The 11760-nt window shown below is 47.3% G+C and overlaps 1 protein-coding gene across 1 annotated transcript in view; it reads left to right on the forward strand.

Annotated features, from left to right (window-relative positions):
- PPP1R16B (protein phosphatase 1 regulatory subunit 16B) overlaps positions 1-11760 on the forward strand; it is a 54832-nt gene that overhangs the window by 41030 nt on the left and 2042 nt on the right. The window contains exons 3-10 of the mRNA XM_053992929.1: positions 3894-3964; positions 5901-6046; positions 7229-7332; positions 7584-7708; positions 9473-9598; positions 9956-10031; positions 10409-10538; positions 11278-11446. Of these exons, the coding sequence (XP_053848904.1) occupies positions 3894-3964; positions 5901-6046; positions 7229-7332; positions 7584-7708; positions 9473-9598; positions 9956-10031; positions 10409-10538; positions 11278-11446 (947 nt within the window). The remainder of the gene's footprint in view (positions 1-3893; positions 3965-5900; positions 6047-7228; positions 7333-7583; positions 7709-9472; positions 9599-9955; positions 10032-10408; positions 10539-11277; positions 11447-11760) is intronic.

Here is an 11760-nt window from a genome sequence, read left to right on the forward strand (position 1 = left end):
TGGTATCCATATCAGTTCCAGCTGGCTTTTTCTCTTACGAGTTATTAATGCTTTAGGTATGCAAGTGCTTGGTATAGATGGGAGTGTAACAGTATCCAGGATTTTATAGTGTAGCTTATTGACTTAGGGGAAACTACACTAACAGAGGCTTTTTTTTTTTCTTCATCTGGTTTAGGAACTTTCTGGAAAAGCTGCTTCTAGTGTAAACTCAGTGGGAAGTAACACCAATAAAAAATGATAGCACTGCAACATCTCTTCAGGCTGGAGAGTCGATTGTTGAATTTTCCTTAGGACCTTTGCACTGTTGTTTTTGCCTTTCCCCTGCTTTTTAGTTTTTGGGGACAATAAGTGAGGCTGGGAGGAAAAGGAGCTCCTGAGAAGTGGTTTGCTGTGTTTGGGGAGGAGAATCCTTCTAAGACTGCCTCGGGACATCTGATGGAGGGAGGCTTAAAACCGAGGCTGTATTTTTACAGCTGTTGTGGGAGCTTTTTCCATTTGACACAGCACAGATGTGAGTGATAACATATAAATTGAAGATTAATGTACACCATCTTGGTGTGTGAGAGTTTCAATTATAGGCAGAGCAAGGAGAATAATGGAAAATACATTTGAGTGATCGCTCAGTTAATATAACTTGCAATGAATTATTCACAACAATTTGCTCACCCAGCTCTTATTGTGATCATTTTCATTCCTTCATTTGCTATGCCTTTGGAACTGCTTCCCACAACTTGTGCTCGACACGTCATAAAGAATCTCCACGCACCCAGCCCCTGCTCCCCACCTGCCTCCGCCCACGCGCAGCTTCGACACAGCTCAGCATTTCTGGCACCGAGCTCCCTAAGAAGTTAATCGTGGTGTTAGCGTGGAGCCTGATGCTGCTGAACACGCTGGTGTGACCCCAAAGAGCACATTCTGTGGGGCTCAGGGGCTTGCAGAGGTCTCATTTCTGTGCTGTTCCACGAGCATGGGGGGATTGTCCTTCCACGAGTGGAGGCTGAGGCTTGGGCCAACAGAAGGCGATCAGCTGTGCTGGGTGATTAATCTGTGTCCTCGGGAGCTGAGGGGTTTGCTTCCTACCTGTGCAGCATCAGTCATGCCTGGAGGTGGGGGAGAAGGTGTTGGGCTCTGCAGAGAAGCGTGTGACACCAGCAGGGCTTGAAGAGTTCTTCAGAATGCTTCTGCATTTTGCGCGCTCAGGTCCCTGTGACTTATGTTGTGTGTGAAGCAGCTGAGCAGGGTGGTACTGCCACAGGTGAGGGTCCAGCTTCCAGCACTGCACAGCATCAAAATGAGCCCACCTTTCCTATTCTTAGGGCACTGGATAACCCACAAATGCACAATTTCTCCTGAAGTTTGTCAGAAAGGAGGACTTGTTCTTCCTGGCTGTTTGGGAAGGGCTGTTCCTGGGTAGTGGGCATGGAGAAGGTGTCCATGTGCTCCCTCCGTGTGCCTCTGCAGCTCACAGGGAGAAGGGGTGCTGAAGCTGCTCTTTGCCACCCCAGGAACTGCTGCTGGGCAGGACTGGGGCTGTGTTCTGCTGTGACCTTGGGCTGCTGGGCAGGAATGAGGGCTTGTTGCTGCCTGACCTGTGCTCCCCTGGCGAGCCCTGACATACAATCTTCAGCTTAGGACTGGACAGAAAGCAGTCTGATCTCTTCTTCCTGCCTTGTTTGCCTGGACTCAGTGGTACCACATGCACACCTAGCTGCATTAGCTGACTTTTCTGAGCCCTTTTCTGGTGTCTCGTGGCTGTCAGTCTTCAGTGTGTTAGGAGGTACTGGGAAATAAGGTGAGCCTGTCCTGAGGGCAGAAGGGAGCCAAGGGGAAGTGCACTGGGAACACAGGGCTGCTGCAGGGGTTAGTGAAGAATTCAAAACTTCTTTAGGGTAAGATTAAAACTTCTCTGAATCTTAACCCTTCAGGGCCTCTTACAAGCTCTGTCAAGCTGTGATCACAGTGCCTTTGACACAAAACCCTGTAACAAGCTGGGATTTATGCTGCTGCTTCTTCCCATGGAGAGACAGCACTTACAAGGTTAATTCACCAGCATCTACTTGTCCAAATCTCCATAATCAGGCAAAACATGATTATGGAGCTGTGTGTCATTAGTACACAATGGCACTTAACTGACTGAGATTGAATTAAAACCCTGATGGCAGAGCACCCAAAGTAAATAAGAGACAAGCAGACCCACTGGTGAATGACTTGTCTATCACTCAGCTTGGATTAGGAGAGCAGGAGCTCAGGGCTGGCCAGAAACAGTAGAAGTAGAGTCATTAAATTGGATATACTGGCTGAGGTTCAGTGCTCTTATTACTGTTAAGCATGCAAGTGTTTGGGCTGTGAGTCCAGTGTAGGCGTGGGCTTCCTGCACTGGCCTTTGAGCTGGGAAAAAACCCAGAGGCTTTGGATTCACTGTGGTGCTGGATGAGTTTTGTTTTTGCTGTATTCTGCTTTTTTTTTTGCAGCAGTTTCATCAAGCAGGTGTCATTGCCTTGAAATTATTTCCAGCAAAAGTAAATCCAAGCATTCATTTTGAGTTGGCTGAAACAACTGTGTGATGTGAAGTGTTTTATTTCACTTCTGTCTGGTTTTGCCTTCCTTTGTGATAACGTCAGAGCAGTGGCTTCCAATTAAAAATTCACTTTGCTTTCGATTTGCCTTTCTTGCAAGTGTGTTTTCCAGATCTTTTAAACAAAGCCTCATAAATCATCACTGATGTCATGGTGGGTGTGTTTTCCATGTTCTGTTTTGCATGCCAGAAGTGTTCTGTCCCCAGGGACAGCCCTGCAGATGGTTTTCCCTGTGGATGTGCTGGGGAAAGAGCTCCCTCTGACAGCAGCACAGGGATCAGAGGCTGCAGGATGCTTTGGAGTGGGCAGCCTTGCAGTGGTTTTGATTGCCAGCTCTGAGGAAAGTTATTGCCCTTTTGGCTCTGTCAGTGTTCCTGATTGTGCAGCTCTGGTTTCACTCAGTGCTTGCATGCCTGCCATCAAATAAGATGTGACGTGAATATCTGTTGCTGCTCTGGCCCTGGGGAGATGATTATGAACCTCTGGCTTGTGCTTGTGCTGTCAGTGACATTTGAGGTAGGAAAAGCATTAGGTAGTGAAATCTCTGGAGAAAAAACAGGGAATGAGCAAGGAAACAACAGAAAATGGGCATGGATCATCAAGATCTGTCAGCAGTGTTGAATTTGAAGAGTTTCTGGTGTTGCTATTAATTTATGCCCTCTGCCAACCTTGTTGCTGTTGCCCTGTGCAAGTTTTTCACCTAGGGGCTAATGACTTTTCATGTGTTTCAGAATTTTGCATTTTAATGGAATAAATGTTACCTTTTCCCCCCAAAGCACTGATTGAAAACTAAAGCCTCTGGGAAGCTTTCTCCAAACACCCAGCAGCTCAAGTGAAATATCCAAAGCAGCCCTGGTGTACTCAATGTGGCAGGGCCCTGAATGGATAGATTAGTTATTGAGGCAAGGCCTTGTCCCTCTCATGGTGGGAGGAATCTCTTCCATGGTTGTAACTCGGGACCCCAAATTCCCCTTTGGGCTCTCCTGGGCCACAGAGTGCAGAGGTTGCACTCTTAGGCATTGTGAAGCACACGGCAAAAATGGAGACTCTTCCAGCAAAACGGAATGAAAATTGTAACTGTGCAAAGCCTCCTTTGGAAGGAAGTTGGGGGAAAATTGTGTGCTGGTGCTCTCTGCTGGGTAAACCCAGGAAGGCTCTGCTCTCACTGCGGTGACAAGCCAGCGCTGGGCTTGTGGCTCCCGCAGCTCTGCCCACACTGATGGTGTGAATTGCCTGCCTTGAACTGTCCAGGGCTGGCTGAGAGCACGAGATGTGGCAGGGTGGCTGCTCTGACTCTCCTCTGTCCTTGCCTTGCAGTGTGTTACTTGCTGAAGAGCAACATCAGCCCCGACCTGTGCAATGAGGATGGATTAACTGCGCTGCACCAGGTGAGGCGTGGCAGGAGCTCTCACCTCCCTGGCTCTTCCTGCTGCCCACTCAGACAACTTGTCCACGTGTAACAGGGAGACCTCTTAGATTTCTTTTTTTCCCCTCTGTTAAAGCAGTGAAACTTCACCATGTTGTGCTGCTGATCTGGTTTCTTGGGGAGCAAACTGAGATCAAATCCTTTTCTTGCTGTATCTCAGATTTTATTCAGTGATAATAAGAGCTCAGGACTCAGGGCTGGACTTCACATGTGAACAGCATTTTCCCTACCCTTTAATTTTTGTAGGACTAGGCTCCAAATTCTTATATCAGATTAACTCAAATTTAGAAACCTTGGCAATCCATGAGTTTTGAAAGTGATTTAAATAAATGATGCACAAGATGCTTGAAGAATCCGCTGCTGCTCACTGTAGGCTCAGGGACTTCCAAAGTCTGTATGAGATGGCAGTAGGTGATCACCAGTGAAATACAGACTTGCTACAGTGGTGTGTAGGTCTGTGGCCTTCCTTGGAGCCCCTGTGCTGCTTCCATAAGGGTTTTTCTATTCTTTCTCAGGCACGTGGGACTGGCTGTGCCTGGCAGCTGCCGCCTCCACTGCCTCAAACAACAGTGGCAGGGTTGTCACACGAGCACTCAGGGCTTTCTGGCCATAACTCCCTGCTCTGAATGCTCCCATTGACTTGGGATTTTGGATTCTTTTGCCAGTCGCCTGCTCTCTTCAAAGCTGGATGAAATGTTTGTTTAAAAATGCAAACTGGCTCCTGGAAGAAAAGGTCCCACCACCATCACCTCTCCTAAGAGCTGTTGTCCTGCACTCACAGAGACACTGACAGCCTCCTTGCTTTCCCAGCCAGGGAAAGCCTGGAGAATCCCACCTTGCCCACTGAGAGGTTGTAAAAGTGCATTTGGGGGTTCTGATGGGAGCTTTGTATCCACTGAAATTAACTGAATCCCTGAGCACAGAGAAGCCCCTCAGTGGGCACATTAGCATTCCTTCCAGTGAATGTGACTTCCTTCCACTTCTGTGATAACTTGGCTGTGTGACAGGCATGACTTTAACCCCACTTCCATGTACAAATAGTGAACAAAATAGAAGTACCTGAAAGGTCCTTGTCACTCAGCTGCTGAAATGCTTGTTGTGTGTTGGAATTCCAGCCCCATTAACAGCCCATACTGTGTGCTGAGCTGTGTGGGTCTGCAGCAATGCACAGACCACAAACAGGCTTTTTGCACAAGAATGAATCTTATTTTAATGTCTTTATCACCTGCACATTCATGTCTAGGGGTGAACAAGAGGTGGATCAAAGAGCAAATTCCACCTTCACCAAAGGAAGGAGGTTGAGGCCCTTCTGGCCCGCTGGGCTATACTCTAAATGCAGGAAGGAAGCTGCTTTTTTTTTGGGAAGTGAAAAGTGCCCTGCAAAGTGCCTCATAATTCTGGGAATCCAATTTGTGCCTCTCCAGATAACTGTGGTAGGTAGCATGAGCTCTTGAGAAGACTTTTGCTCATCACATGCCAGTGTGTGGAATTTTCCCTAAGAAAAGGGAATGTCAGCTTGTCAGCTCATCCCTTGGTATGTGGTTATACTGGTTACATTGAATTTCTGCTATGTTTGCTCTTGAATATGGAAGACCCAGTGGAATAGAAGCTGTGAGCGTGTTTGCTGTTATTCCCTGCTGCTTCTGCCCCCACACCAGAAGGCTCTGGAAAACACCAGTGACCTTTTGGTATGTCCAGTGTAGGTGTTCTGCCTTTTTGGCCTGCTGGGGCTCAATTTGGTGTTTAACTCTGCTGGAGATGCTCCTTGCCAAGCAGTGCAGGATAAAGTAGGTCTCCATGTCCAGGTGCCCTTTATTAATTTACAGCTGAGCAGGTATGAACCCTCATTTTGCCAAAGTTTAAAAACCCCCAATCTGTCTGCATTTCTTCCTCCCCAGTGCTGCATAGACAACTATGAGGACATAGTCAAGCTCCTCCTCAGCCACGGGGCCAATGTCAACGCCAAGGACAACGAGCTGTGGACTCCACTGCACGCAGCAGCCACGTGTGGTCACATCAACCTGGTGAAGATCCTCATCCAGCAGTAGGTGGCCCTTGTGTCTGTCCTTTCTGTGGGTCTCATTCTACCCACAGCTTCTGTGGATGGAAACTGAGACTGCTTAGGACCTTGGGAGATTGCAGCAGTGGTGATGATTGCCTGCTTTCAGGCTGCTTGTGGGGGTCCTTCCTGCTTGGGGGAGAAGGGAGTGAAGGAGGAAGAGCAGAAAGGCTGAGAAGACAATAAAACCCTCTGTGATTAGGCTCAGTTTTGTGAAGTTTTTGGAGACTGGGCCAAAAATTGTGCCTTTTTGCCTGTGAGCTGGTGTGTCTGTGTGTGCCTGTGGAACTGTGGTTGCTGGGGGGGTAGAAACAGGAGCAGCCAGCAGGATCCACCCTCAAGCTCCTAAACAGCACTTCAGATCTTGCAGCCCCAGTCAAGCAGACACTAGTGTAGGAGGGCAGCAGTGTGTTTGTGTAACTCAGACACCTGGGTGAACTTTGTGACCTGTCTCACTGGGGCTTAATTAATGATCATTAAACTTCCTGCAATATTTGATCCCCAGTGGTGACACAGGGTGCTTGACCAAGTCCCTAAAGATCAAGTCTTCCTAGACTTGCCAGCAAGGAGGAGGAAACCAGGTGTGTTTTGAGCTGTTTATGAGCACCTGTGGTGAATCCTGCCTGGAGCAGATAGTTGTGCCTGTGCATGGAGCCCTCTCCTCCCTTTCCCAGAGTGCTGGTGCTTTGGGAGTGTTAACCTGCTGCCTTGCACAGCCGTGCCTGCTGCTTCTTCCTCAGGGAGGGAGACTTCTCCCTGTGGTGCTGCCATCTGGGAGATAAGCATTGAAAATTTGGCTTTTCTTTGACTGTATAATGAAGGAGAGAAGAGGATACAGTCAAACATCCCTAGAAGGATGTTCCCACTTGGGTTAGCAAATTTTTGCATGAGAGTTATAAAAATGGAGCGGATGTGGAACACAGGGCATTACTGACTCAGGAAGCAGGTATAGTGTGCTGCCTTTCATCCAGTTCTGGAATTAATCTTCTCCATTCATAGCTCCACAACTTTGCTTCAAATCTTTCTTATCTCATACATACCTTGGTGGCATTTGGGCAACTATCAAATCCCAGTTACTTTTTCCTAAGCATTTATCCCAGTGTTTGGCACTGTCTGCTCCAGGATGTCTGAGGTCCTTGCTGGTGTAACTCAGTTTTCCCCTTGCAGTGGAGCAGACCTGTTGGCAGTCAATGCAGATGGCAACATGCCATATGACCTCTGTGAAGATGAGCCAACCCTGGATGTCATTGAGACTTGCATGGCCTATCAAGGTAAGGAGATTGAGTTTATGTAAAATCCAGAAATGGGTCAATGTGGTACTAAAAATTAACCTGTTTCTCAGCTCTTAATTTGCTTCTGGAGAAAAGCAGAGAGCTGCTCCTGGCATAATTTCTTGGGACCTGGTTATTCTGATTCCTAAAGATCATGAGGGTGAAGGATGTGGGGTCATATCAACCAGGATCATAAGTCTTATTTTACTCAACCTTTCCAACTGTCCTTTTTCTGACTGGAATTTTAACAGGGATTACCCAAGAAAGGATCAACGAGATGCGAGCTGCTCCGGAGCAGGTCATGATCTGTGACATTCATGACATACTTGCAACTGGCCAAGACCTGAATAGGACTGATGCCCAAGGTGCTACGCTGGTGAGTGAAACTGCAGCGGCTTCAGTTTTGCTTTCCTTCAGCCCAGAGGTTATGAAACCTGCCCTGGAGCAGGAGTTACACAAAACCAACAGGTGCAAGTCACTGACAGGAGAAGTCCCACAGACCATAACACATCTGCTGACCTGCAGGGAACTGGGCCTGGAAGACCTCCCAGTAACCTCTTGCTTCTCATGGATTGACTGGACTCCTGTGGAGGAGATGTGAGAGCCCTCTGGTTTTCCCAGGAGCAGGATCCAGTGCTGAGAACCCTGGAGTCTTCCTGCCTCCTTTCTGCTTTGTGTGGGTCTGGCTCACACACAGTCAGTGGCCGCTGTGTTTGTTCACACTGGTGGCACCTGGCCCTGGGCAGAGGTGGGCACCCAGGACAAGAGTACAGCACAAGCTGGCATCTGGTTTGTCTGCACAGGGACTGAGAAGGCTGAACAATCCTAGTTCTTTTCACCCCACAAATATGTCTCCTAAATCGTGTCTTAGAGCAGTCCCAGCTTAGGGAAAGGTCAGTAATGAGGTCATGTGTGCTGGGAATTTCATACAGCCATGGTCATTTAAGGCTTGGGTCCAGACATAACTGATATACAGGCACTTGGTTCGTGTGTTTGAGGGCCAGGCCATGGCAGTGCATTCCAGTTTCTTAATCTAAATGTCACCTTCAGCATATACCAGAACTGTAAGGGGAGGGCAGGCTCCCTCGAAGGTAAGCTTGGATGATTGAAGTTCTTATTGCAGCTTGTTTTTTAACACATTTTTCCCTTTAACAAGGATTACATACATACATTTAAGCAGACCTCTGGGCTCTCCCTTTTGTATCATCCCCAACTGATTCCTTATTAATTTATGTGGCCTCTAGAAAGTGGCATAAAATTTATGTAGAAATTGATTGAGTTGCCAGAAAGCATCAGGATTTATTTCCAGATGAAGTTTTAACTCCATGTGGTGGCATCCTCATGAAAAGCTTTTGAAAAGAAGCTTTGATTCTCCCATTTAGCACAACTGAAACAGGAGGAGCTCTGAGTGGAGTTAATCCCTTCAGAGCAGTGCATGGGTCAATGTTTTGCTCAGAGATGCAACAGCAGACTGCAACTATCAAAATCTTCCGAGACATGAAGCTGGGGGACTCAAAGAGACCATTATTGATTGTCTCCAAAGTGGTGGCTGTAGTTGGAAGCCAATATCTGAAAAATCATACTCCCTTAAGTTAAAGTAGCCAAGGTTTAAAATGTTTTGGACTTTCAAATGGTGAAAATAATTATGATGTGATTGGAAGTGCAATTGCATGGAGAGAGTCCTGACTAAAGCAGGCTGTAAATTTGATTCAAAAAAATCACATCCACAGCACTTCAGTGGGGAAGAGGAGATGTTCTTCTGGCATGAGGAATGCAGAACTTAGAGTGGATGATGTTCTGCATTGCAGGCTCGTGTTTTGATGGTGCTTTCCTACAGATTGGGAAGCACTTAAAAGCCCCTGATTTAAAATGTGAATACATTATTTTTCTCATCCATATATCTAAGTTATTCTAAGAAATGTTAAGCAATTTCCTCTCCAAACAGAACTACATGCAGGCAATACTGAGCTTTAATAACAGGAACGACCTGCTTTTGACCTGGTGCCATCTGCCCAGTGTGAAATGTGCTGCCTGTCCAGCTCTAGGCTCAAACATTATCCAAGAAAATCCTCTGAAACACGGTGTATAAAACCATTTGTGGTCCTTGCAGGCAGCTCATGCTCTATTCCTTATCTCCTAGCTGCATATAGCTGCAGCCAATGGTTATCTGCATGCAGCTGAAGTGCTTCTTGACCAGGGGGCAAGCCTGGATGTTAAGGACTGGGATGGCTGGGAACCTCTGCATGCTGCTGCTTTCTGGGGGCAGGTAAGGATTTTGCTGAAAGTGTCATATGTGAGGGTGGCATTTCTTTCTGCCTGGACAAACTGGAGTACTCTGAAAATGGAATAAACCTGCTCTGGGGTTGGGCTCTCTGGACAGCATCAGAGGAGATCCCATGGGCACCAAAAAGACGTGGTTGCTGAGAAATTTCAGGCAGAGCATGCCAGTGCAGGTGGATGGGTGGGAACAGTGTTTAACATCATATACATACCTGAGTTATTTGAGGCAAGTTGAACCTGCCTGCCATTGCCTCTCATCTTATTCCAACCTTTCAGCTTTAGGGAGGAAAGCCTAAATTGCCTGAAATACCTCTGTCAACTTGCCTTTCCTTCCATTCTTTAGATGCAGATGGCTGAATTGCTCGTGTCCCATGGGGCTAGTTTGAGTGCTAGGACATCTTTGGATGAGATGCCAATAGGTGAGTTTATGGAACTTAAAGAAAGAAATGTTTAAGAAATGGCTGGAGTCCTCAGGTGGTGCTTTCAGAAGCCTTAACATAATGTTTTAGGTATCCTTGTAGAATCAAAGTTAAAGTTTCTTTAACTGGGACTGAAGTTTTGAAGCACCACTTTACTACAGAAAATGCTTCTTCCTGCTCATAAAAAGAAGGAAGAAGGCATATCCCAAGCACCAAGTCTTCCTGCTGTGTGTTTCCTATGTTATCCCTTGTGCTTGGGAGCCTCCCTGCTGTTGTGTGCAGCCCTAAGACCTGGGTGTCTAACTAGGAAGGCACAATTAGTAACATGGTGTTAATGAGAACTATCTGACAAAGGGCTTGGTCTGTGTGTGCCATAGATCTGTGTGAAGAGGAGGAATTCAAAGTACTGCTTCTGGAGCTGAAGCACAAACACGATGTGATCATGAAGTCTCAGATGAGGCATAAATCCTCCCTGAGCCGCAGGACCTCCAGCACGGGCAGCCGGGGGTGAGTTCTGCTGTTCCCTGCAGGTCACTTGGGGCACTGGCCTGGCCACCCAGGTGTGGTTGCAGAGCTCCCTGAGGTCGGTGAGAACAACCCATCTGTCCTTTCTGAATGAACTCAGTAGCTCACTTTGGTTGCTGAAAGCAGAGCTCCTTTGAAGAGTGGCTTTTTCACTAGGAAGAGGTGCTAATTCTTGGTGGGGGAAATGGTTTTGTGCTGGTGTGGTGCTGCCCTGAGCACAGGACCAAATGGCAAGAATTTACCCTGTTAAACCACTGAAATTGGTGTTGGAAAATCAGTGCTTCAAGTGGATTCACTTGAGCTTTTCAGTAGTATGTCACATGGCCAAGATGCAGTGCTGAGACACAGTTTGCAGAGGTCTTTATGAGATGTTTACTAGACACCAAAGCAGTCCTGCACACACAAAGCTCCCTAAACAGCCCATGGGCCGTTTCCTTCTAGATTTATTCCACTGGTTGCAGAATAGGTCCATAAGATGACCTGCATGAGCTCTAACACAGATTTGCAGTGCCAGTTTAGAGCTCCTTAAAATTCCTCCCACCTTCAGTATCCACGCCAGTGCCTTCACTTTGCGTGGGTGCTGGGAAGCTGAATCCACGTTCCATTCCAGAGGGAGAGGCTGTGAAGTGTGAGGAGGAGGAGGAGGTGAGAAGAGCTACAGGCTAAGAGGAAATGTCATGTCCTGCTCACAGCTTTGATGCCTCTTGTCCCTGTCCCACAGGAAGGTGGTGAGGAGGGCCAGCCTTTCGGACAGGACAAACCTTTACAGGAAGGAGTGTGAGAAGGAGGCCATGGTGTGGCAGCAACTGGGGGCAGCAGAAGAAGGAAGAAACTCTGTTCTCATTGGAGAAACTGGGGAGACTCGGTCTGACCAGGAGAATACAGACCCTGTAAGGAATCTCTTCTATTTCATGGGAGTCACTGAGGAGGGCTGGTGGTGCAGGTTCAGTAGCAGTGGGTGGAAGGTGGCTGAAAAATTTGTAGACCTCATCCACCAGGTGTAAGCAAGAGACCAAATTCTCGTTTGGTATAAACGGGGATGTCCCACTCAACTGGAAAGCCTGTTTTGGATGTACAACTGCATACACAGTTTTGAGATAAAAATGAACCAGGATGCTCCAAAAAAATAGTGTCTACCTTTCATTCTAAAGCTCACAAAATGGTAAGCACAAAAGAATTGTAAACTTGCTTTGCAGTGACTTGT

This window comes from Vidua macroura, chromosome 17 (assembly GCF_024509145.1).
Source record: "Vidua macroura isolate BioBank_ID:100142 chromosome 17, ASM2450914v1, whole genome shotgun sequence".
Classification (NCBI taxonomy): Eukaryota; Metazoa; Chordata; class Aves; order Passeriformes; family Viduidae; genus Vidua; species Vidua macroura.